Source organism: Nipponia nippon, unplaced genomic scaffold, assembly GCF_047370975.1.
Source record: "Nipponia nippon isolate SJK-2023a ecotype South Korea unplaced genomic scaffold, ASM4737097v1 scaffold_35, whole genome shotgun sequence".
NCBI classification, from domain to species: Eukaryota; Metazoa; Chordata; class Aves; order Pelecaniformes; family Threskiornithidae; genus Nipponia; species Nipponia nippon.
In genome coordinates, this window is record NW_028262353.1 from 1893397 (window position 1) to 1916611 (window position 23215).

The window sequence follows — 23215 nt, forward strand, 5'->3', positions numbered from 1 at the left end:
CCCTTTTTATAAGGGATCGGGGCGTGTGAATGCGTGTGTGTGGAGGTAGAGATATACACAGATATAAATATGTCTGTAATTCCGAAATGAGCTGTGTTTTCCTCTCTAATGCACCGTTTGGCTGATGAATATATATATATATATATATACACACACACATATATATGTAGGGCCAAGAACTCTGGCTGCAGAGATGGATTTCTTCAGCTTCGTAATCTGCCCTATTTTATGACTTGGACGTCGTTTTGGGCAAAACTTTTAATTAAAGTGTCAGCGATCTTTTAACTTGGCTTTTTATGGACCAGTGTTAATACTAACTACAAACTAATAATGTTAAGCTATTGTTTATGAGTGTAATTATTTTTTTCCCCAATTCCCTCCTGTTTGCAACCTGCGCGGAGGATCTTCTCCCTCCGATTAAAAGGGGAAAGGCTCTAAAATATAAATTTTTTGATAAATTTATTCCGATCTGCAATTCATAGGAAGGCTGTAGGCGTGAAGCTTTGCATCCAGGCGAGGAATTAGAGCGGGTAGTTGAAAAAAAACGATATCCGAGCAGCTCCTTAAACCCAAACCAAAGCGCATACACCCCAAAAAACCCCGGACACAACAGCAAACACCAAAACCCCGTGTGGCATAAAACTCGCCGTCTCTCCTCTAGGTGCGTGAATAATTTATTGCTCTTCGTAGGTAAATACATCTCAACCAAGCCCTGGTGTCGTTTTGGTTTTTAAACCCAGTTTAAAGGATGGGATTTGCCTGCTTCCTGCAAGGAAGCAGAGAGGAGGCAGCTGTGGAGTCACAGCACTTGAATTTGACCACCAAAGTGACCACCATAAAACGGAATGAGGGCTGGCGGCTCGCATTCCTTTTGGTTGCCCTTAAAAAAAAAAAAAAAAAAAAAAAAGGCAAATAACTCTAAGGCATAGCCTTAAAGCATCCAGAGCATTTCAACCTCTTCATTTTTTAAACCTGCTTCATTTCCTAGCGAATGGGAAAGGTTAGAGCGTGGAGGGGGAAATTAAAGAAAAGCTGTGTTTGTGCTCTTTAAAGGGGGGAAAAAATACCTAGGGGAACTTGAGAAGGGGGGAGGAAAGGTCTGATTTTGTCGATTTTGATATGACTGTGTGCATAAGATGAAGCTGCCCCGTCTGGAAGGTTCCCCCCCCCCCCCCCCTTATTTAGTTATTTCTCAGCCAGAGGGAAGGAGAAGGAGGCGGCAGCACCGAGCTCCTTGTCCCTCTCCTGCAATTATATATGTATTTAAACACCCAACTTTACCCTGGCAGCTCAGCCGGAGGCTTCTCCCTACCCGAATTGCCCCAGCAGAAAAAGCAAAGTGCAAGGAAAAAAAAAAATTTCCAAGCCCCCCCCGCCCCCCCTCCCGCCTTGCTCCGGAGCCCGCACTCATTTGCCTGGTATAAAGCAAACACTTAACACATTTAACAGCGTTTTCAGCAGGCAAATAGGCTCAAGGCTTGTAAGATGTGTTTTGCGTTACTAACATGAATTTTAAGGGGATGTTAGAGGCATTTGGCGACCAAAAAACATTGTAGCGACTGTACCAAAATCAAAAACTTGGAGTTGTGAAAGTTGGCTTTAGCTGATCTGTGTAAACATCTGAAGTTATATTTTGATTTAGGTTAATCCTGTACTTGAACTCTTCTCAATAAATCATTCCTCTTTTTTTTTTGTTCTCTCATTGGAGAGAAAAAATATTATTTTTTGTCCTCCCCCCCCCAGCTGGAGCTGTCTGAGCGCAATGCCAACTCGTTAGCAGCCTCCCAACTTCGGGCAACAACTTTTTTGTAAGGTTTTGCCATAAAGAAGCCTTTGTCCGAGCCCGTACAGTAGGGAAACGACTGACTGAGGGGGGAAAAGGAGGGGAAGAAAGAAAAAAAAGGAAGAAGAAGAAAAAAAGAATATATTTGATACCAACCTGGCTTACCACGTTACCCATTGCTACTTACAGTGCTCTCAAGATACCTGGTGCATTATTTAGACCCTGCATCTTTCCCTGTTTCAGAGAGTTGATCAGAATTTGCTTTGGCCCCTGCTTTGGGGGAAAAATAAAGGAGTTTTTCCAACCTGCATGGCTAACCTGTGCTCACTCGGGGCTGCAAATGCATTGGCAGGGGTGCAAGAAGCGCTGCTTTGGCGGCTGCATCTCCCAGCAGCTGCAGAGATGGGCTTTGCTCTTGCTAAATAGGCTCCAACTTCGGATGTCTAATGACTTTGGCCTATCAGATGTTCTCAGGGTGATTTTTCCCTCCCTTCCACGCCGGTACTACAATTCCTTCCTCAGACGGACTTCAAAAACAACCAAAAAAAAAAAAAAAGGAGAGAGAAAGAGAGGAAACCCAGGCCAGTAAACAGATTACGAGACACCGCGTATGGGTATAGGAAATCTGAAGGGAGAGACAATAGCTACAAGTGGGAAGCGCTTGGAAAATATTATTGTCCCCAAATGGCAAAGATAAATTTAATTGGATGGACGCCAGGCTGCGAAAGAAAACTATATAAGCTGTGAACAATTCAAAGGGAGGGAAAAAAAAAAAAAAAAAAAGACTTAGATCTCTCTAGACCTGAGCTGCAAGTTCAAAATCATGTGGACTTAATCAAGATAAAAGCAGATTGAACTATGCTTCCCAACCGCAGGCAAGGCTGGGGCTGTCTGGGATAAAAATGTGCGGCGGGTGTCGGATTCAACTAGAAGTGATGCCGAAAAGGCGTTAAGAAGAGTTGGGCTTAATAATAACCAATATAACTAACACTTCGCCAATCGGCCTTCCCACTTCTTTTTATTTTCTCGTCGGCCACGGGTCCTTCCCCACCTTCTCCGCAGGGAGAGCTGAGGCCGGGGGAATATCAACGCCTCTGTGTTCCCATCTATTTATTTACTTTCTTTTCTTCTGCCCAGCTCGGTTGCAGGGAGCTGCTGAAGCATGTGAAAAAGGCGAGGTTTGGGGAATTCAAGTAAAACTTCACAGCGTGTTAAGCTCGCTCCTAGAGCCGCTGCGAAATTCAGCCTAGAGGAGACAGGAAACCCAGAGGAGCTCGTTAAGCAACACCTATTTCTATCCCACACCCTCCCTCTCTATCCCCCCCTCCAAACCTCTCAAAATGCTTATTTAAACACAAAGGTAGACGTATAAAACACACCCAAACCTAAAAAAAAAAATTCCTTTACTCGCCAGACATTCCCTCTTGATAACTTTAGCAGCGCCACTAAAATGTGCAAAACCGTGTAAAAAGTCGGAAATTGTGGCAGGGAAAATGTGTTTTCTGTTGGGTAACCCATTTATTAGCAAAATAGCCCCGAAACGCAAAGTTCAGAATAGAAGGTGGGCGGTTAATCCTCCCCAGCCTTATTAAAACCGCACACACGTTTGCATGCGTGGTGTTTAATCCTTAAATTCTCGGGAAATCATTTCCAAGTATTGCACTTGAATCCTTTGGCTCCCGCATCCCCCCGCCTTTTTTCTTTTTTTTTTGTTATTTTTTAATATTCCCCCCCCCCCAACAGCTACCACCTAGATGCATTTCCCTCCGATAACCACGGATCAAAGGCGAATCTCAGCAGTTTACGGGGATAAACTTCAATAATTCGCAATTGCGGGCGCGACGGCGCTGGGCTCCCTCTTCCATCCCCGCATTCATCGGAATGAAATGAAACAAAATCCTTCAGCCGCTTCACGGGGTGACATTTTCCAAAGGTATTTCCAGCTTGGAGAAGGCGAAGGCTGCCGGCGGAGGGGGGGGAGGTGGACCCGCCGGTGCCCCCCCCCCCCCCCATGGAGCCCATGCAGGTACCTGCCTTCCCCTCCGCACCCGCGGCCCTTCGCCTATGGGAGCTGCCCGCAGGCGAAAGCGCACCCATCTCGCATTTTCAGCTGGAGAAGCAGAGGGATCGGGGCACAAAAATCTCTTCCCAAGCTGCTCCATGCCCTCTCCGCGGCTCCTCAAGCTCCCCTGCGGAATAAAAAATGATTTTCGCATCTTTTTTCTTCGTCGGGGAGGAGGGTTGAGTGGGGTCGGTGCCATATTCAGTTGAAATGAATTTCTGTATGAATTAACGTGTAAAGTTTTCCTTTAATAAAGTACTGGCTTTCAAATACCTCATGTATTGAGAGCAGATAAATTATGAATTAAAAATCGGTCCAATAATCGGACTCTTGTCTAACCCCTCCTTCTGGTCCCTCCCGAATATTTATTTTCTTTCTTTCTTTCTTTCTTTCTTTCTTTCTTTCTTTCTTTCTTTCTTTCTTTCTTTCTTTCTTTCTTTCTTTCTTTCTTTCTTTCTTTCTTTCTTTCTTTCTTTCTTTCTTTCTTTCTTTCTTTCTTTCCTTCTTTCCTTCTTTCCTTCTTTCCTTCTTTCCTTCTTTCCTTCTTTCTTTCTTTCCTTCTTTCCTTCTTTCCTTCTTTCTTTCCTTCTTTCCTTCTTTCTTTCTTTCCTTCTTTCCTTCTTTCCTTCTTTCCTTCTTTCTTTCCTTCTTTCTTTCCTTCTTTCCTTCTTTCCTTCCTTCTTCCCTTCTTTCTTTTCTTTCTCTTTCTGTCTCTCTTTCTCTCTCTTCCTCTCTTCCCATATTTATTGTAAAATTATGAGTCTACCGCACGGGCAACTCTGCAGAAATATTGTATTATTTGCTCCTACACCACAAATACACATAGATCTTTATTCATTGCTAAATCACACCCATGTACGCATTCTGATTGAATATTTCGATGGATTTCTATTCCGTAGAGCATAGACTTGCCTAAATAACTATATAATTATCTCTTCCTATTATGCAAAACCGGCTTCTCCCTTACACTGATCTCCTTCCATCCTTTCCAGTGCTGGGTATTCAACACAGTATTTTTGCCCTTTAAGTAGACTCTAAGGCAGAGGAGGAAAACCAGGGGGAATATTTAACGCTCTTTTTTCTCGCGGAAGGGAAAAATAAAGACAAATGGAGCCTTTTTTTCCTGCTCTCGGTGTTTTCGGGGGCCGCGGGGAGCTGGGCCGTCGGGGGAAGCCGGGCTGCAGCGTCGGGCGATGCTCGGTCCCCTCGCAGGGTTACGGGGCTTTTCAGGCCGTCACTGTCGCATCCAGGGAGCCCCCTCCGCCACCGGGGGTCCCCCCATCGCCCCCCACCAGAGACCCGCCTGTTGGAAGAGAAAGAAAGAGCAGAACCCCCCCAAAAAAGGGAGAAAATCCGCATTTTGGTGGGAGCCGTCCCCTCTCCGGGCTGGGCTCGGCAGGGGCAGCCCCCGCCGCTCGCAGGGGAGGTGGGAGAGGGGCGGGGGGGGTTGGGGTTCGGGGGGGGGGGAATGGGGTGCAAAGGCACAAAGCCAGACCTGGCCAAAGTCCCCTCCCGGCCAAGCTTTTTCCTCTTTCTGCCGTTTTCCCACGGCCCCAAGGCGGTGGGTTTGGGTGATTTTTGCCGTTTCGGCTGCGTTGGTTGGCTTCTCCCCTCTTTATTTTTATTTTTTTTAGCCCCCCGCCCTCCCCATTTTGTTTGTTTGTTCTTTTTTTCCCCTGGAATGCAGAGGTTCAGGGTGAAATCAGCTCCGGGTGGAGGGAGGAGGAAGGGAGCCAGGGGAAGGGCAGCACCCTCATTGCAAGGCAAGGGGTGAAGGGGCTCAGGGACTTTGCCACCCCCACTTGCAGCCGACCCCCCCTTTTCACCCCTTTCCCTGGGTTATCGCTTATTTATTATTAACGCCTCCCCCCCCGGGCCAGCCCCTGCTCAGGCCTTTTCTAAGAGTCAAATATGAGCAGAAACTAGCTTTGCCCACACATTAAAATCCACATTATTTTATTCAAGTTATCCCCACCTCCGAGCACAGACCGCAGGCGAGCTGAGCTCGACCCCAGATATCTCCTCCAGCCACCTACCCCCTCCCTCTTTATTTAATGATTACCCCTCTCTGCCCATTTCCCCCCTCTTGGAGACAAAAAATTCTGCCCCTCTCCCTCCCTCCACCCCCTTTTTTTCTTTCTTTTTGCCTCTCTCCTTACCGGGCGAACTTCATTGTTTTCTGGAGGAAATGGTAATGTTCAGACATTAAACCTTAATTGGGCTTTTCTTTATGATGTTTAATTTCCTCCGCGGCAGACGGGTTTGCATCTTGCTGGGAAAAGAGGAGGGGGGGGGGGGAAAAAAAAGCCGAAGAAGAAAAAGGAGAAGGGGGGAAAGACCTTGTTTGAAGTCTGCGGTCCAGCTTGGGGAGGGGGAGAAAGGCTGCAAAAAAATCAGGATTAGGAGAAAAAGGCTCCATAAAACCGCCCCCCTCTTTGCTGTTTCAGCACTTGGCTCATCTCTCTGCCCCTCGCCGGTTGGAAAGGGGGGGGGGGAAAAGGGGGTTTTGATAAAAATAGGGGTTGCGGCATTGAGCGGGCAGGTCGCCGGCAATGGCATTGCCCGCGGGGCCGCGGCGGAGCGGCGCGGATGGGCCGCGGAAGGGAGGCTGGAGGCTTAACTTGACCTTCACTTTGCGAGGGCGGCCCCCGCCCACCCAGACGGGCGGCCCAGCCGGCTCCTCCCGCAGGCAGAGCAGGCAGCGCGGGCAGGCAGCGCGGGCAGGAGCGCGGGCAGCGCTGGGCAGCCGCCGGCGTCGAGGGAAAGAAACAGAAAATCAAATATAACAGGGATTGGGGGCGGGGGGGGGGGGCTGGGGGGGAGCTGCTGCCCCGGAGCCCCCCAGAAATCCAAATTTCCAATTTTTTTTTTTTTTTTTTTAATCTTAGAGAGGGGCCGAAGGCAAGTTTTACCCGCTGCCTAAAAAAATAATCTCGGCTATAGCGGAGCAGAGTATAAGAGAGACCCCCCCCTTTCACCCCGCCGCATCCCCGTCCCCACCCCCCCCCTCCGAAGAGGCACCGAACCCCCGCACACTTCTTCCCAGACCACTTTTTTTTTTTTTTTTCCCTTCCCCGAAATCCCTTTTCCCCTATAAAAAAGGACAACGCGGAACCGCGGCAGCCAGCGCGGCTCCTCTTTGCAAATAGGAATTTTCTTTAGCCCCATTCAGGAAAGGAAAAAAAAAGGGAAAAAAACCCCAAAAATCCAGGGCAGAGGCATTTCATTGGGTTAGGGGGGATTTTGTTGAAGTTTGAGGAGAGGTTCCTCGGCCTTGGGTGAATACGTTTTGGGTGAAAAAAGTACAAAAACCAAGAAGTGCTTGTGCAGATGTGTAACTTTGTCGGTGTTCGCCCTCCTTTGTGTGTGTCTGGGGGGGAGACAGATGCTTTATTTCACCGTCTCTCTATAAAGAGATAATTATATATCTAGTTATCCACCGGAGCAATAAATACTCTTCATCCACAATTACAGATGAAGATGGTTGGTTTAAATACTCATAAAGTCAGGGTTTGGGCTCCGGCTGGAAGTTGGAAATGGGGGATTTGGGGGGGGGATGAGGTGTAAAGAGCCACAGAGGGGGAAAATCCGAAGGCAAAGCCCCGTGGTCCCGGCAGCCCCCCAAAAATGGGCCCGACTGGCTAAAAAACCTCTGAATATCGCTTTAGCTGGGCCCCGGCGGGTGCGATGAGTTGGTCGGTCCTTGGCCGGGCGGGGGGAGCTGCGCCCTGCTCGTACCTTGCTCCACGGTTACACAGCGGAGCTGTGCAGGGGTATTTCCACCCCACGGGGTGTTCACGTACCCCCCCCCCCGCCCCCATTTACTCCCGCAGATCCCCGCAAAACCCCACGGGATTTATTTTTTGAGCGAAGCAAAAAATCCCTGGCCCACACCATCCATTAAAATACCATTTTTAATATTATTTCTACCTTCAGATATTTTGATTTGAGGTATGTATGGCCTTCTCTTTTTTTCCCTTTCCTTTTTTTTCCTTCATTTTACTGGTCCCGAAGCCTGCCCGACATTCCTCATTGCTACCTTGGGTCTCACACTGTACTTTTCCATACCTAATTTTTTAAATGCTTTCTCCTTTAGCAGCGTCTCGTCTCACCTCATAATAGTTTACTGGTTAATCATAAAAATAAAATGAATTTCCACACTCTCTGTAATTATCGACACTTCTCCACCCGACGTGTAGGTTTGGGAGGCACAGGAGTGTACTGCCTGCAAAAATGAATATTAATACGCTTTCCCTTTGAAATAAATTAATTTTGGCGAACGTTTTTATAATGAGATATCCTGATGGTTTATGTGTTCTCTGTGGCAGTGTTTGGCTAACCCAAGCCTAAAATTAAAGCACAAACTCTCTTAAAAAATTACAGGTAGATTTTTAACGCGGATTTGAGGCACATGCTCTCCTGTTCCAGCTAGACCGAAAATGTGATTTATTCTGACTGGGGGAGATGTAAGATTTCTGCATTTTTCTGGTACCAGAAAAGCACAGAGAAAAATACTTAAATTTCCGCACTGCCAAAAGGAGGCAAAATGCTTTCTTTTCCAAAATAGTCATTTTTTGAGCCGAAATAGGGAGGCGGGAGAGCGCCGCTCCCCTTAAGCCGCAGAGAAGGATAGTTAATACGAGATTTATTGGGGGGCGAGGGGCGCGTAGCTTTATTTCCTATTTGAGCAACATGAAAATAAAGTCACTTAATGAAGTCTGACTCTAAAAAAAAAAAAAGGAATTTGTGGAGAGTCAACAAGACGCAGCCATTAGAAAATCCGCGCAATTTAGCCGCAGCGAGGAGTACAAGCCGACTGATCTTTTTATCTTTCTTGTCCTTTTCATCTTTATTATCACTCTTGTTAACAACACCAATGAGACTGGATACATATATCTCCTTTAAATGCAGTCATCCATGGAGCCATTGCAGTTGCTAGCTACAGATATATTAATTAATTTATTCTCTCAACAGTAAAATATGGCTGTGTCTACTTGCTACCTACCAAGCCATAAAAAGGAGGGTTCCCCCCCCCCCCCCGCACTTCATTAGGCTTTACCTATAAGTTTCCATTTGAAATGATTTGCTTAAAACTAATTACTTGCAACGTACTTCATTTTCCTCTCGCAGGGTCTGGAAGGTTTCAAAGTGGGGTGGGTGGCCATACGCTGATAAATGCTGCTAATTATTCCCACTTTGTGTTTATTTTATATTTATGAAGCCCCACTCGGAACCAAAGCAAGGCCTTCTTCGGCAATAAGGCGCTCCCGCTAAGGGGGGGCCTGGGCCTGACCCGCGGCCCTGTGATAGCACGGGGGAGGGAAGCAAACAGTTAATATCTCAGGCAACTGGCCAAAGGACGGAGCCTGAGCCACACACAGACCGGGAGAAGGAAATCCAGTCATTCTTCTCACTTTAATGGGAATTATTATATTTATTGTTAATTGCTGTAATACTTTAAGCTGCAGCCCTGTAAAAACGCAGCTGCGAGGAGCTGCTTCGCTTGGGTCCGGGTCTGGGGACTCGGGGGCGGGAGGTGGGAATGCAAAATATTTCCACGCACGGACACGGGCATCTCGAAGATGCTGGACCGAAGCCCAAACCAGTATTTCCCCCCCGCCTGCTCTCCCCGCCTCGCCCGGGGAAGACCCCCAGCACCCACCCCGCACCCCCGGCGCTGCCCAGCGACCCGAGGTGCCCCCCACCCCCCCCCCCCCCCCCCCCCCCCCCGCACCCACGCTCCTTTCACCTCGCTCTTTGTGCAGCTCCTTGGGGGCCAGGTCCGAGGGGCCGGGGCGCACCCACAGCCCACGCGGGGACACCTATGTGCACCCCCAGCCTATGGCGCTCCATGGGCTACGCCTTTACTCTTTATTTTGGGGGGCGTATAGGAGGAAAAAACAGAGTTTCCAGGTCCCTCCCCTCCAGGCAAAAGCACCAACCTGGGTGTCAGCAGCGCGGCCGGCTTTATTTTCTCCTGCACTTTTAATTCTTCCTATTTTTCCTGCCGCTAAACCACCCCGGGGGCCGCCTGGATTTGGGTGGAAAACCCCCCGATTTGGCTCAGAAAAAGGGGGGCCGTGAGAAAATGAGGAGGGGGAGGAGAGAATTTTGGCTTTCTGCCTTGATTTTCGGCGTTGCTGGCGGACCGCGGGATGAAACTTCGCTTAAAGCGGCTCTTGGTGGCTCTGAGAGGAGCCGAGCGCGAAGTCGGGTCGGGTTTTGCAGAGGGAGGTCAAAGAAATCAGAGATTTCTTCCGCGCAAAGGTGTCAAGAACACCTCTCCTGGCTCCGGAAAAAAATACCCTTTATATATTCCTGCCTTGCACATTATATTTCCCGTACCGAGTGTACGCTGAAAGTACCGAAGCAGGAATAAATCCCCCAAATTGACCCGCACGCATTGGTATTTTCTACGATTTTTGCGGTGGCTGTGGCAGAGCACCTCGCTCTCTGTCATTAACGGTAGAAATATTCCCCCGCAATTAAAGAGATGAGGGGTTTCTCCCCTCGCTAACGAATTCATTTTAAAGCCGGAGCAATGAAATAGGCTGCTGAATAAAAGAAACCAGCCCAGAAATAATACAGATTTTATGGCGAAGCAACAATTTGTTCTATCCGCTCGCTGGTAATAAATAAGTTTTATCTATTTTCGTGAGTGTTTGAATGTCTTTGAAATCCAACTATTCCTGTTCAAGGTGAAGCGACTTAGGATACATACAATTTATGTCACCCTATAGCACTCAGCCCTGCTAGGCGCAATTCCTCCTCCTGCCCGTTTTCCTGCCCGATTGGCGCAGGGACGTGGGAAGAAGGGAATAAAAGCGGATAAAAGTCAAATTTGGGTTTGCTTGCACAATATATGGACGCATATATGAATATATTTCCCCGGAGCGGGAGAAACAGAGGGAAAGCGGGTGCGCCCTTGTTAAAAAATTAAAAAAAGAAGTTTAAAAAGTAACTATTTCGGGGAAAATGTGAATTTTCCCTCTGTAGAAACCCCGAGCCCTGCGGATTTCCCCCACTCCTGCTTCTTCATCTCCCCAAACTTCAACCTCTCCGGAGGGGTGGTTGGGGTTTGCTGCTGGAAGGAGCAGAAGTGGGGCCCATTCCTACAGAAATATTTGCTCTCCTCCTTCCTCTCTCCTGTCCAAATCAAGCAGCTCCTGAAAAAAAAAAAAAAAAAAAAAAGATGAGATTGCTCAGGACTGGATAAATCCTCTCATAATTTTGGAAGACCCCAAGTGCGCCCACCCTGTGTTGGGGAATCCTGCCTAAGGAAGAGCGGAAAAATATATTCATTTAGCTTAATCGTGTGGTTTTCGCAGAAAAACTGATCTTAACTCCGTCAGGCTGAGGCTCAGGTCAGTGGCTCCCAGTGTGCCCAGACTGGAGGGTGGGCTGAGCTGGGGGTTACTGGGCTTGGGGCTGGATGCGGCCAGGACTGGGGGAAGGATCGGTTAATTCGCCGTAGACCCCACCGTGGTTTCCTTTGGCATTTCTTTAATAAAAATCCCTTATCGATCTTCTAAGAGCTTTTTTTGCCCTTGCCTCTGGGAAGTGCATAGCATCTCCCCCGAAAGGAAAAAGCCGAGAATCCATTATATATAAATATCCGCTTGGAGAGAGATCGAGGAACTCATAATCTAATTTATTTAAATTGGCCTGACGGGGTTATTTTTTTCTCTTGTTAAATGAATTTGCTGCGAATTTACGCCGAAGAAAGGCGATAACGCCGGTCCTAATAACCATAACCATAACCATAAGCATCAACATGCCCGAATCTCAACCCAGCCTAATATATTTCCAATTTAAGAGCCGCGCTTCCACGTCTCATTCCCATCTAATGTCATAGCCAGGATTTCTTTGACGTTCCTCGGGTTGTCTAGAAGGAAAGCCATCCGTACGGCATTTCCCAGATGGATCCGGGGAGCCAGGAGAGGTGCAGCCCCCCGTACCCTCACCGGAGACAAAAGAACCCCAATTAGCCCATATTCAGGCTTAAAAAAAAAAAAAAAAATAGCATCTAGGTTGAGATTTGCTTCCAATGAATGCTACGCGCAGGAGCATAACTCTCGTTAAGGCAGCAATTTGGAGATGAACTTAGGCTTCTTGTTTCCCCAGGATTTTTCTAATTATATTTAGAGCCACGCAGCAAGCGATATTTCTCTCCTTTTACAACGCATTTTACGCATTCATTTCATTACTTTTTTTTTTTTTACCAAAAGATGATCTACAAGCCACAGAAGGCGAGGCTGGCCAATGTATTTTTTTGTTACTCTTTTATTAACCTTGCAAGTTAATCCTAATTTTAAATAGCAAACAGTAAATCACCAAGTAGATGTTTGGGCAATTTTATTTATTATCAAGAAATCACATAATAATACATTTTTTTTTAATTATTATTATTGTGAAGCAACTTTTTACAGGACTATATAAAGCCAGAACGTGCTATAACAGACATTTGCATAGACCCTACATAGAATAGCTTGAGGTAAGAGACATTACATATGAACTATACTGCGAGGGATGCATATTAACGACCGCAATAACCTAGGCTAGGGGGGACGAGCAGAAAAAACGATACCACGCACACGGAGAGCAAACACAGAACAAACAGAAATCTCACCGAGCCGCCTCTTTAAAGCAATCTGGAAGAGAATATTGCATATATTTTCATTTTCTTCGGCATTTTCGCTGGGGGTTGCTGCTGGTGTCTTGGCCTTTGTGCTGGGGAGGCCGGCGGGGGTTTTTTCGGGGGATACAAGTGCCCCTCGGTGGGTGAAGAATAACGAAACGGATTGATTTGTTTTTTGGGGATGGTGGGATTGAAACCCAACACAGCATTTCTGACATCTCACCGTAACTCACCCTCCTCTCTGCCTCCCTCAGCCGCTGCCTCGCTGCCGGGGGGCTCAGGTCAGCAGAACCTGCCTGGATTTGGCCCCTTTTCCAACCCCCCCCGGTCCCCACGACACTGCACGGCCCCAAGTCACCCTCTGCAGAGGCAGCTCAGCCCTGCGACACGGCGACAGGGTGCCCTGAAAGCACCCAAAGCTCCAACCCCCCCCCCCCAAATCCCCCCCCACACCCCCCCCCAAACTCCCCAAGACATTGCATTCCTCCACATCGCCTTCCTCTTTTAATTGCACATGGTTGAGCCGGAGCATCTCGAGATATAGCCATATTTACGTGTGTTTTAACACAGCCTAGGCTTTATTGCACAGCATCGCGACAGGCGATACCCTCCGCGGCGGCTCTTTTGTGTGGGAGGAGGGGGCAAAAGGGGACCCTGGCCCAGAAGCCAACATTGAAAGGGGAGATGGGGGGGGTGTCTTTCTTTGCAAAAAAGCTGTGACATTTCCCGGGTTGGGAATTTGATAAAGAAAAAAAAGGGGAAAATAAGGAGAAGCAGCCGGGGAAGGGGTGGGGGTGAAGGGAGGAGGGTCTGCTGGATGCTCCTGCAGAAATAAAGCTGAAGGAAAAAGCTCATTTCAGCCCAAGGAGGGATTTTTTTTTTTTTTTTTTTTAAGGAGTCGGCTCCATCCTTTGCAGCTCGTAAATAAAAGCATTCCTGGGCGCTGCTGGTCATGACCATGAACGCGGGGAAGCGGGAGCACGTGGTGAGCATCCAGACTTCCCAGAAAACGCTGCTTTGCCATAAAATTAATCCCCCCTCCGATATAAAACGAATGGAGCAAAGCGCGGCGTGGCAAAGCACCGGGCTGCAGCACCGCCGCCCCCCTCTCCCCCTTCAGCCTGAATTAAAAATTCCCATTTTTTTCCCCCCTTTTTATCCTGAATTACAATTTCCCGTGCAGGCAAAGCTCCCCGGGGCCCTAAACCTGCTGCTCCCCATCCTAACCCCCCCCCCCCCTTGCTTCCCCCCGACCTAAAAGCGCCTGGGGCACAGCCCGGACAGAGAAGGGCAAAAATTGGTGGGTTTTCCCCAGAAAATCCGAGCACACGTACAAAGAAAACGCCTCGCATCCTACCAGGCCCCTTCTCCACTGCCCTGAAAGGGAAAAAGCCAGAGAAGGTTTTAGGGAGCCAAACCCTCCCCGTCCCCCCAAAGACCGAAATCTCTTTTACACCCGGGGCTGTCGCTGTTTGCAGCTAGCGGGAGTTCTTCGGGAGGCAAAGCATCGCCCCTGCTAGAAACCTGCAGGTTTTTAACCTGATGGGCAGCTGGGGAAGGGAGAAATGGGGTGAACGGGATCTATTTCCCCTTAAAACCCCACAATCTCCTTTTTTTTTTAGTTGAGTAAATAGCGGCCAGGCGACAAAGCGCTCATCCGAGTGACCCCAGGGAAGGAGCGGTGCCACCCGCTCGGACTCCGACAGGTTGGTAGCACCGGAGGGCACAAAAAACGGATTTTTTCTACCTCTTTTCCTACCTTGTCATCAATAAACTCAGCAAAACAGCAGAGCTGTTGCAAAGAAACATTTTTTTTGAAAGGAAGGATATAATTTGGGGGTAGTGCAGAGAAACTCCGTGAATTCAGAGGGAAAAAAAAAAAAATCTCCGAAAGGCTCAGTTTCCGTGAAAGGAAATTCAGATTTTTTTTCCTGGAAGGGTTTTCTAGGGGGAGGTGCGTTTTCCCTCTCCTTGTGACATTCTGGCGTTGGGGACAACAGCACCGCCTGCACCGAAGCCTCGTATCTATAGGGACGTAGTGCGATACACGTACCTCCTCTATTATATGGATATATACCATATACACCGGACATGTACACGGGCTTTGTCTCTCGCCTCTTCCTAGGCTTAGTCAGGGTTAAGCCTAGATTAAGCCTAGAGATCCTGATTAAGCCTAGAGATCCTGATTAGCCGCAAAGTCTCAATCTAGTCTGAGAAAAACACATCTTGGCTCACACTACCCACTGAAAAAAAGCGTCTCCCAGGAAGAACTGGGGCCGGTGCTTTAAGACCCCATCCCCTTCCCTATTTTTTCCCCCTTATTCCTTCATTTTTGCTCTTTTTCCCCCTTCCCCCTTCCCACTGAAGCCCAAAGCAGCCCTAAACCCCGCCTGGCAGCCCGGGAGAGGGGCAGGACCCACCCTCAGCATCCTCAGCCCCGCTCTCGCCGCCAGCCGAAGCCGGGCGGGGGTGGGGGTGGGGGGGGGGAGCGGGACCGGCGGCCCCCGACGGCCCCGACGGTGCCCGGCGCTGCACGGAAGCCCTACCTGTGCTGCCGGCAAGGGAAAAGCGGCTAAAATGGCTCTCAAAACCTCCCCTTCAGCCCGCCGAGCATCTCTGGAAGCCGTCTGTCCCCCCGCCGTCCCGGCGGGGAAGATGCATTATGATTAATTTTTTTTTTTTTCCTCCCTGTCGGGTTTCGTATTTTAAGGGAAACTGGTTATTTATTAATATTATTTCTTTATTCATTGATTTCTGGGTAGGGAGGGGTGGAGGGGATTAAGAATGATCAGGTAAAGTCCTGGGAGCTCGGGCGAACGCTAGAGAGTCTATGTGGGGGTTTTTTGTTTTTGTGATTTTTTTTTTTGTTTTTGTTTTTTAATACCCGACACGGACGCTTTTAAAACTTTAAAAGAAAGAAAGGGCTTGCTCTCTCAGGAGGAGTCTTTTCTTTTTCATACGCCGGTTCTGGAACCAGATCTTCACCTGCTGGTCGCTCAGGTTTAATCGGTCTGAGAGCTCCCTCCTTCTTTGGCGAGTAATGAATTCATTGACCATAAACTCCCCTTCCAGCTCTGCCAGCTGCAGCTTGGAATAGGGTTTTCGTTTTTTCCGGGACCGTGTGTGCATCGGGTACCAAGGAGCACCTGGCAAAGGGGGAGCGAGAGTTGAGCACTTGGCAAGGAAAAAAAAAAAAGCAAAAAAACCCTCCTCTTTAAAAAAAGGGGCGCCCCAGCACCCCTTTCTGCACCTCGCCGGTGGCCCCGCTGTCCCCAGGGTCCCCCGCTGTCGTGGCTGTGGCCGGGGGTGCTCAGGGATGCTCCCAGGAGCAGGGGCGAGGCGTGGGGCGGTCACAGGAGGCAGAGGAAAGGAAGGGAGCGTTATAACCGGGGCACGGAGCAAAGGACGGGCAGGGAGCGGGCGGCAAAGCCCGGGCAGGGCTCCACCGCCGCTCCGGCCCCGCTGCCAGGCAGAAACCTCCACCCCAATGCCAGCTTGGAAGGCTGGGGGGGGGGGGGTTAAGCATCCCCCTCCCTTCTCCCCCCTTCCCCCGGGCAGACACACCTCTGCGCTGGCCCCAGAGCGCCTGCACCCCCCGCCAGCCCTCCGCGCCGGGCAGGGATGCGCAACCACCGCCCTTCCCCGCGTCTCTCTCCCTCTCTCTTTTTTTTTTTTTTTTTTTTTTTTTTTTATGGGATATTTACATGTTTATAGCCTTTTCTTTTAAAAGAAGCACCACCTAATAAAACATTAGGGATTTCGGTGCTACCCCTAGTGGTCTCAGCACACATAGACGCGTCGCTTCCCATCGCTGAGCCCATGAATTACACCCCGAAGGAGCCCCAAGCCGGCAAGTTTCCAAGCAAAACCCCCCTAACAAGACCAAATCCAGCCCCGAGACCCCCCCCTTTCCCCGGTCTTACCACCGCTGCTTAAAGTGCTGCCTTGGTTGAGGGGGGACACCAAGCCCCCCGCTTCTCCGGTCGTGCCTTTATTCCCTTCATTGAGCAAGGAGGAGCTGGAGTCTGACTCCAAGGACTGGCAGGACGGAGGGTCGTGGGCCACCGCCTCGCCCGTCGGATAGTCATATTTGCTGAAATTGCCCCCCATGCCATTGGGGAGGCTGGATTCGAGGGGCAGCAAGGCACTGTCCCTGCCCCTCTCCTCCCTCTTGAGCCCGCTGCTTTCGGAGCAGGTCTCCCGGTAATAACATTTGCTTTCCTCCACCCGGGCGAGGTCGCAGGCTCTGCCGAAGGAAGGGTTAATGGAGACGGGGCTGCTCAGGTAGGGTTGAGGGTACCCGTTGCAGGGTTCCGAGGATGCCCAGGGCAGGGAGCAGACGTTATCCCGTCGGGGGTAGGAGAGGGACGGCAACCCGGGCAGCTGCCCTCCGGAGGCGCGGAAATTGGGGAAGTAGAAGGTGTCTCCCGTGTGGATGTTCACCAGAGGTCCCACAAAGCCGGGATTAAGGAGGTTGTGCTCGCCCATTTCCGCGGGCCTGACCGAAAGCTTCTACTTTATTGCTATCTGACATTAAACATAGTTAAACCGACGGCTCGGCCCCATTGGTCCGGGGGGGTCACGTGAGCCCCAAATTGCGCTGGGAGGGAGGGGGGGGCCCTCCTCTCCCCTGGCAGCCGAGACAAAACACAACAGCAAGTTCCGCCTTTTTACGCCTTTTCTCCCCCCCCTCCCGCCTCCTTCACCCCCCCCAATCATAAAAAATCATAAAAAATCCCATAAAGCATTTTATTAAAAAAAAAAAAAAGCAACGGCTCCCAGCGCTGGCTTGAGAATCGCGAAGCGCCCTAAAATGTCATATTTCGCCTAAAATAATCGATAGGCGAGGGTTTTGCCCCAAAACCGCTGCCCGCCCCTCCCCCGGCAACACTTCGGGGCCCTCCACCAGCTGCAAAAGCCAGGCTGGTTCTCATTAATTAGCTCCTTTATTAACTAAAACAGTTCGAATTTACAATATCTCCCCAATAAATTACTATTAGATATTGTGTCATATAAAGTTTACGGGCTTTTTAAGGAGACGAATGATGGTGCCCGCAACAGGCTCATATTTACGCGCGGTGGGATGGGGGAGCTGGAGGCTCTTTGAGACCTTTTCCACTCTTTTTGATTATTATTCTTATCGTTTTCTTTCCCCTCCTTTCGGACTAAGTGGCTTTGTCGCGGGCTGGGGAAATGCAGCCTCTTCCCTGCCTCTTGCCACTCTCTCAAGAAGGGACGGAAGATTTTTTTAACAATCCTCAATTGCTTTTATTAATGATCTGTGTCGAAGAAAGCAGCCAGAAGAACACGGCTGTACATAGCCTTAATTTACCCGGTATGTATTCCATATGCACCGAGGTGCACACACGTATAGAGTAAGCGTTCAAATCTCCCTTTTTTTTTTTTTTTTCTTTTTGGCTTCGTTTCTGGGAAAGAATAAAAATGATAGTCCTGGCCCCATTTCTCTGGTCCCCACCCCTGGAAACAGAGGTACCCACAGAGGCACACAGGGAGATGGTTCCTCGCCACCTTACAGCAATGTATTCTGCCCTCGTAACGCCACGGAGCTCCTCTTCCCTCCCTCCCATCGCCTTCCCTGAAAAGAGCTGCTGCAAAGGAATACAAGGGATGGAAAGGGGGGAAAAAAATCAATATTGGCTTCTTTCAGTGCAAATTAAATACGTTGGGCAAAGAAAAAAATACTGGAAAGGTGCATTGTATGGAAACCGGGAACACGCAAAGAGGTCTGAGGGTGGTTTACGTTAGGTATTTTTTTTTCTGGGGTGTTTTTTCCTCTTTTTTTTTTTTCTTGTGTCCCCCCCCCCCTTTTTTTTTTCTTTTTCTTTTTAAGAAACCCAAATGCCCACCCCGTTTGCCGGATTTTTTGCATGGCTTTGCATTCCTCCCTGCCTTAAGCAACTCCCAAGCGCTCCCCTTGCCAGGTTGACTCTGCAAAGTACCGTAAATATTCCTGTAGAGGTAAAACCGCTGCGCGGGGGCGGAGGCGCTCCGCGGAGGCTGAGCCGGGCGGGCACAGCCGCACCTCCCCGACCGCTGCCTTCCCAGCCAGCAACCAACCTCCCTCACCACTATTTTATATCTTTCTCAAGCATCAAATCCTTTTTTCCTCATCTGGCAAAACGCTGGGGCTTCAGCTAACCCCCCTCCCAGCCCTGCAAGAAAAATCAGGTGCCGATAAAATAACTCCTTTAGGTGCTTTTTCCTCTTCCATGGACAGCTCCTGAAGGTGGAAAACCTATTTTCCATATTCCCCAGCCCTCTTTCTCCCTGGCACATCTATGGATACGTACATACCTTGCAGAGATACGTGCATACCTTCCTACACGCTTTGCCTGCGAAGGAAGAAATACGACTACTAGAAATATTTTGCTAGAATGAAAGTTTAGGACTTTTTTTTTTTTTTTTAAACCTTGCCAAGGAATTTTTCTCCCTGCAGGTATAAGTGAAAAAGCTGCTCGCAGTTTCTCCAAGTGTCTTCTCGCTGCAGAAGAAGCGCTCGCAACGCTGGGCAAGCGTGGAGAGGAATAGTTTATATAAAAATGAGCACGTGATCCCCGGAGGTTGCCATCTGAATTGGCTTTGTTTGCTGGTTTTTTGAAAGAAAACCCTTCCTCTACCTTGCTCTTTTCTTTGCAAAATTCCCCATAAAAGAGGTGCCCGGGTGCTGCGCGGCTTTGTTCTCCACCGGACCCTGGGAGAGTCAATTTTTGCTTCCGAGGAGTCTCGGGGTATTTGGGGCTTTTTCCTCTTTATTCAATTCGATTTTTGCCGGGTGCAAAAAAAAAAAAAAATTAAAAAAAATGACTAAAACGTCACGTTTACCACCAAGGAAACATTTGGGGGGGGGGGGGGGGCAACTGCAGGGCTGAGCTGCGGAGCAAGGGAAGCACAAACCGGGGTCCTGCGTGGAGGGACAATGTCAGCGTGGGCATCCCAGCGAGGGAGAGGGAGAAAAGCCCCTTTTTTCTTTTCTTTTTTTTTTTTTTTTTTAGAGCTGGGAAACGCTACAGCCGTGCTCAGAAATATATTAAGCGATGCACAGCGTGGAGCGTAACTCCCTGCTCTTGGTGGCCTTGAATGGGGCTGCCCAGCCCAGCGCTGCTCCTGCTGCAAGCGGACAGCAGGTCCAAGGAAGGGAAAAAAAAGAAATCTTAAGGACCCTGAAGCAAAGCCGCCGCCTTTCCCCGGGAATTTCTTCCCCATTAAAAAGGCATTTCCCAGTTCAGGTCGAGCGCTGGGGCTTTTCTAATGCTGGGCGCAGGCTGAGCGGTGCTTAAAACCGAAAGCCTAAGGCGAGAGCTCCTGCCTGGGGCACTGGCACCGCAGCCTCCTTCGTGCACAACCCACCCCGAGCGCCGGCTTTCCAAAAACACATCCCGATTCCTACCTCAGATTGCTTTGACCAACCCCCCTTCTTTTTTCCTGCGCTGTTCCTCCCCAAAAAAAGTTGCCCAGCCCAGCAAAAAAATCTCGGAGCCTTTCCCCACTTGCAGGAATCCCGGGGTTCAGGTAGAGAGACCTTTTCCACGCCGATATTTAATAATCCTCGGGGAGGGTTTACTTTTTTCCCCCCCACCTCCACGAGTGACACAGGCAGCTTTTGGGAAATGCTGGTGGGAAGAAGCCGGGAGAAGCTCCCTGCCCATGGGAGCCGGGAAAAAACCCAGCCCCTGGAAAAAAAGAGGGAGAGAAAAAGGCGCTGGAAAAGCAAGATTGCAACGTCTCAGTTCAAGGTCACTGTCTAGTGTAGTAAATAGGATCGACATCTTGTGCTAATGACTGTCTCGGGTGAGCATCACTCCCTGCTCGGGGAAAACAACAACCCCAAGTTTGGGGTTGACTTTTCTGTGCTTTGCCCTTTTTCCCCCTGTTTGAGGGCTTCATCCCTGCCCTCCTCCCTTCCTCCTCTTCCCGTCTGGCACCACCGCAAGCCGCAGCCCCTCTCTACCCAGCGTGAGAAATCAAATTTCCCCTTCCCCCCCTCCCGCATTTCATCTTCCCCCTTGAGCAGCCTCTTGCTCCCCCGCCCTCCACCCTCCTCTCTTCAAGAAATCAAAAAAATCAGAATCAAATCAATAAAAATGACCCCAGCCTGATGGCCCCAGCCAAATATTTACGTTTCAGATGGGAAGGACTTAGCCCCGTTTTCAGTTTTTCTCCCAGAAAAGACCATGAAATTTAACCCTCATAGGGCAAAAATAGTCTGCAACATCTATATTGCATCTTTCTGCCTGGAAAAGGAGGGGGGGGGGCAAATTAAAAGGTCTCCTTGTGCGTGTGCAGGTTGGAAAAACAGCTCCCGCGGTGGCTCAGCTTTTCCGCTCCGCCGAATTTCCCCCCAAATTGGGTGGGAGTTGCAAGGAGCTGCGGGGACTCGAACAAGAAGTTGGCTGCCAGGGTCAAAAGGGAAGTATTTAGAATAAATATATAGATACATGACACGGGGAATAAAATAGAGACAGGCTTTGGGAAGCCCACAGAACTGTTATTTCGGGGTAGCTATATATCATGGAAACCTGCCCCGGCTGCTTTTTTCTGCTGTGGAAAATGGGTGCCTACAGGCACCTCGCAGACAGAGAAGGGTGCGAGGCACCTTATGGGCATCCAGAGAAGAGGGCCGTAAGCTGGAATACGCAGGAGCTGGGCAAAAAAAAAAAAAAAAATTAACATGGAAACATGGTAAATGGATGCGAATAAAAACGTCTACGACACTTCAGCTCATCCAATATACAAATCATCTGGGGCAGCTTTCAGTTTAACGGAGGCAGGTCCCAGCCTCGGTGCAGGGAATAGTTAAATGCCTGGGATATCATTATATTTTTCCCCAGCTTTGCCAGCAGAGGATCTTCTCCTCCTATTAGATTAATGTAAACTGATGCCTGCATCCTTTGTAAGGCAAAGGTTTAGTCCCAACTTTGGGGAAGTTTGCTTTGTCCGCCAGCTCCGTTTTGGGTGAGAAGCTGGCGTTTCCTACTGTAATTCCCTTGGAGGGCTGAGCCCTGGAACAGCAAACCGGTTAATGGTCTAGAATTCACCACTCTTGAGCAAATCGCAACTGGAGAGCCTGAAAAAGCGTGATCTCACTTATTTAATGTTCCTTGTGAAGGGAGAGAAAGCGGTGGGGAGGAAAGGGAGTTTATTAAACCCACGGCTGGTCCGGCCCTGGGCTGAGCCGGCTGAGCTCCCTGCCAGGCAGCGGCTTCCCCCGGGCTGGAGGCAACAGCAGCCACCACATTTTGCTGGATATAATTCTTCAATACCCATAAAGGCGAGGCTTCCCCAAAATGTGCCGAACCACGCAGGCACGGCAGTTTGTAAGCAAGGAGTAGGAGTTTGTGGGCTCTGTGTACACACACACCGGGTTGCTGTCAGTGTCTTAAGAAATAACTTCTTGGCAAAGCCTTTGGAAGTCTCTTCTCTTTTGCTGCTAACCAACACACACAAGTAATCGTCTTTTTTTTTAAGACCAAGCGCCTCCATAAGAAATAGAAAGTTAACCAGCAAGAGTTATACTCACCTCTGCACCGAGCACAGGGCTGCGAGAGCAGAATTCCCCCTCCAGGTTAGGAAGTGATTCTTTAAAAATGGATTGGGAAGAAAATAGGTGGAAATGTGAGCGACTAAAAAAAGAAAGAAAGAAAAGAAAAAGATAAAAAGAGAAAAGAAAGAGAAAAGAAGAAGATAAAAAAGAAAGGGAAAAGAAAAAAGAAAAGAAAAAAGAGAAAAGAAAGAAAAAAGAGAAAAGAAAAAAGAGGAAAGAAAAAAGAGGAAAGAAAAAAGAGGAAAGAAAAAAGAAGAAAGAAAAAAGAGAAAAGAAAGAAAAAAGAGAAAAGAAAAAAGAGGAAAGGAAAAAGAGAAAAGGAAGAAAAAAGAGAAAAGAAAAAAGAGGAAAGAAAAAAGAGAAAAGGAAGAAAAAAGATAAAAGAAAAAAAAGAGAAAAGAAAAAAAGAGAAAAGAAAAAAGAGAAAAGAAAACAAGAAGAAAATGGCAGGGAAAAAAAAAAAAGCAGGGCGAGGGAAATCCCTCGTCCGGGATTTTAGCATAAAGGCTGCGGTTGGGAAGTTATTCAAAGTCCTGGCTACAAAGGCAAGAAAAAGCTAAACTTGGGAAACTTCCCTTTCAGGGCTTTATTGTTGGCCATTAGCCGCCCGTCCAGACTTCAGCCCCGCCGGGTTTATCTGTGAACAGGCGCGGGAGCGGCCTGGGGCTGAGCTGGCGAGGGGAAGATCAAGGGTGAGGGTCCCCTCGCTTATTACCCCCGCAGCTCGTGATGTCAAGGTCAAACAACGCCTAGTCACGGTCAAGGGTACTACAGGAGTGACGTCACGGCCTGCTGACCTAATACCCAGCGAGCGACGGGCAGGGCGTTCATGGAGAAACAAGCAAGGAGAGAAGCGAGCGTTTCCCGATGCCGTTTCCTAGCGGGAGTGTGAAGAATTAAGTGGGAAAAGGTAGAAATGCATTGGATTTGTGTCCTGGGGGGGGTCACGGCCGGGGGAGCTCGGCTTCCGCGCCCGCGGAACTTCAGCAGGCAAATAACGAGCGATTCCTGGCAATTTTTCTTGACATTTCTGCTCCTCCAGGCAAGTGCCTCCTCCAAAGCCCTTGGAAGAGGATGACCAAGTAACTTTGAGTTGTAGATCCTATTTCGTCCTTTTTCTGGAAAAACCCAACCCAAACCAACCCTACCTAGGACCAGCAGGAAGGATTT

General features: G+C 49.0%; 1 protein-coding gene across 1 annotated transcript; it reads right to left on the minus strand.

The window, feature by feature from the left end:
* Nucleotides 1-15390: 15390 nt before the first annotated feature.
* HOXC12 (homeobox C12) lies at nucleotides 15391-16971 on the minus strand. Its single transcript, XM_009470571.1, has 2 exons — nucleotides 16407-16971; nucleotides 15391-15629 (listed from the first exon to the last, which is right to left on the minus strand). Exons 1-2 carry the CDS (start codon nucleotides 16969-16971, stop codon nucleotides 15391-15393), a joined length of 804 nt encoding a protein of 267 aa, XP_009468846.1.
* Nucleotides 16972-23215: the final 6244 nt, after the last annotated feature.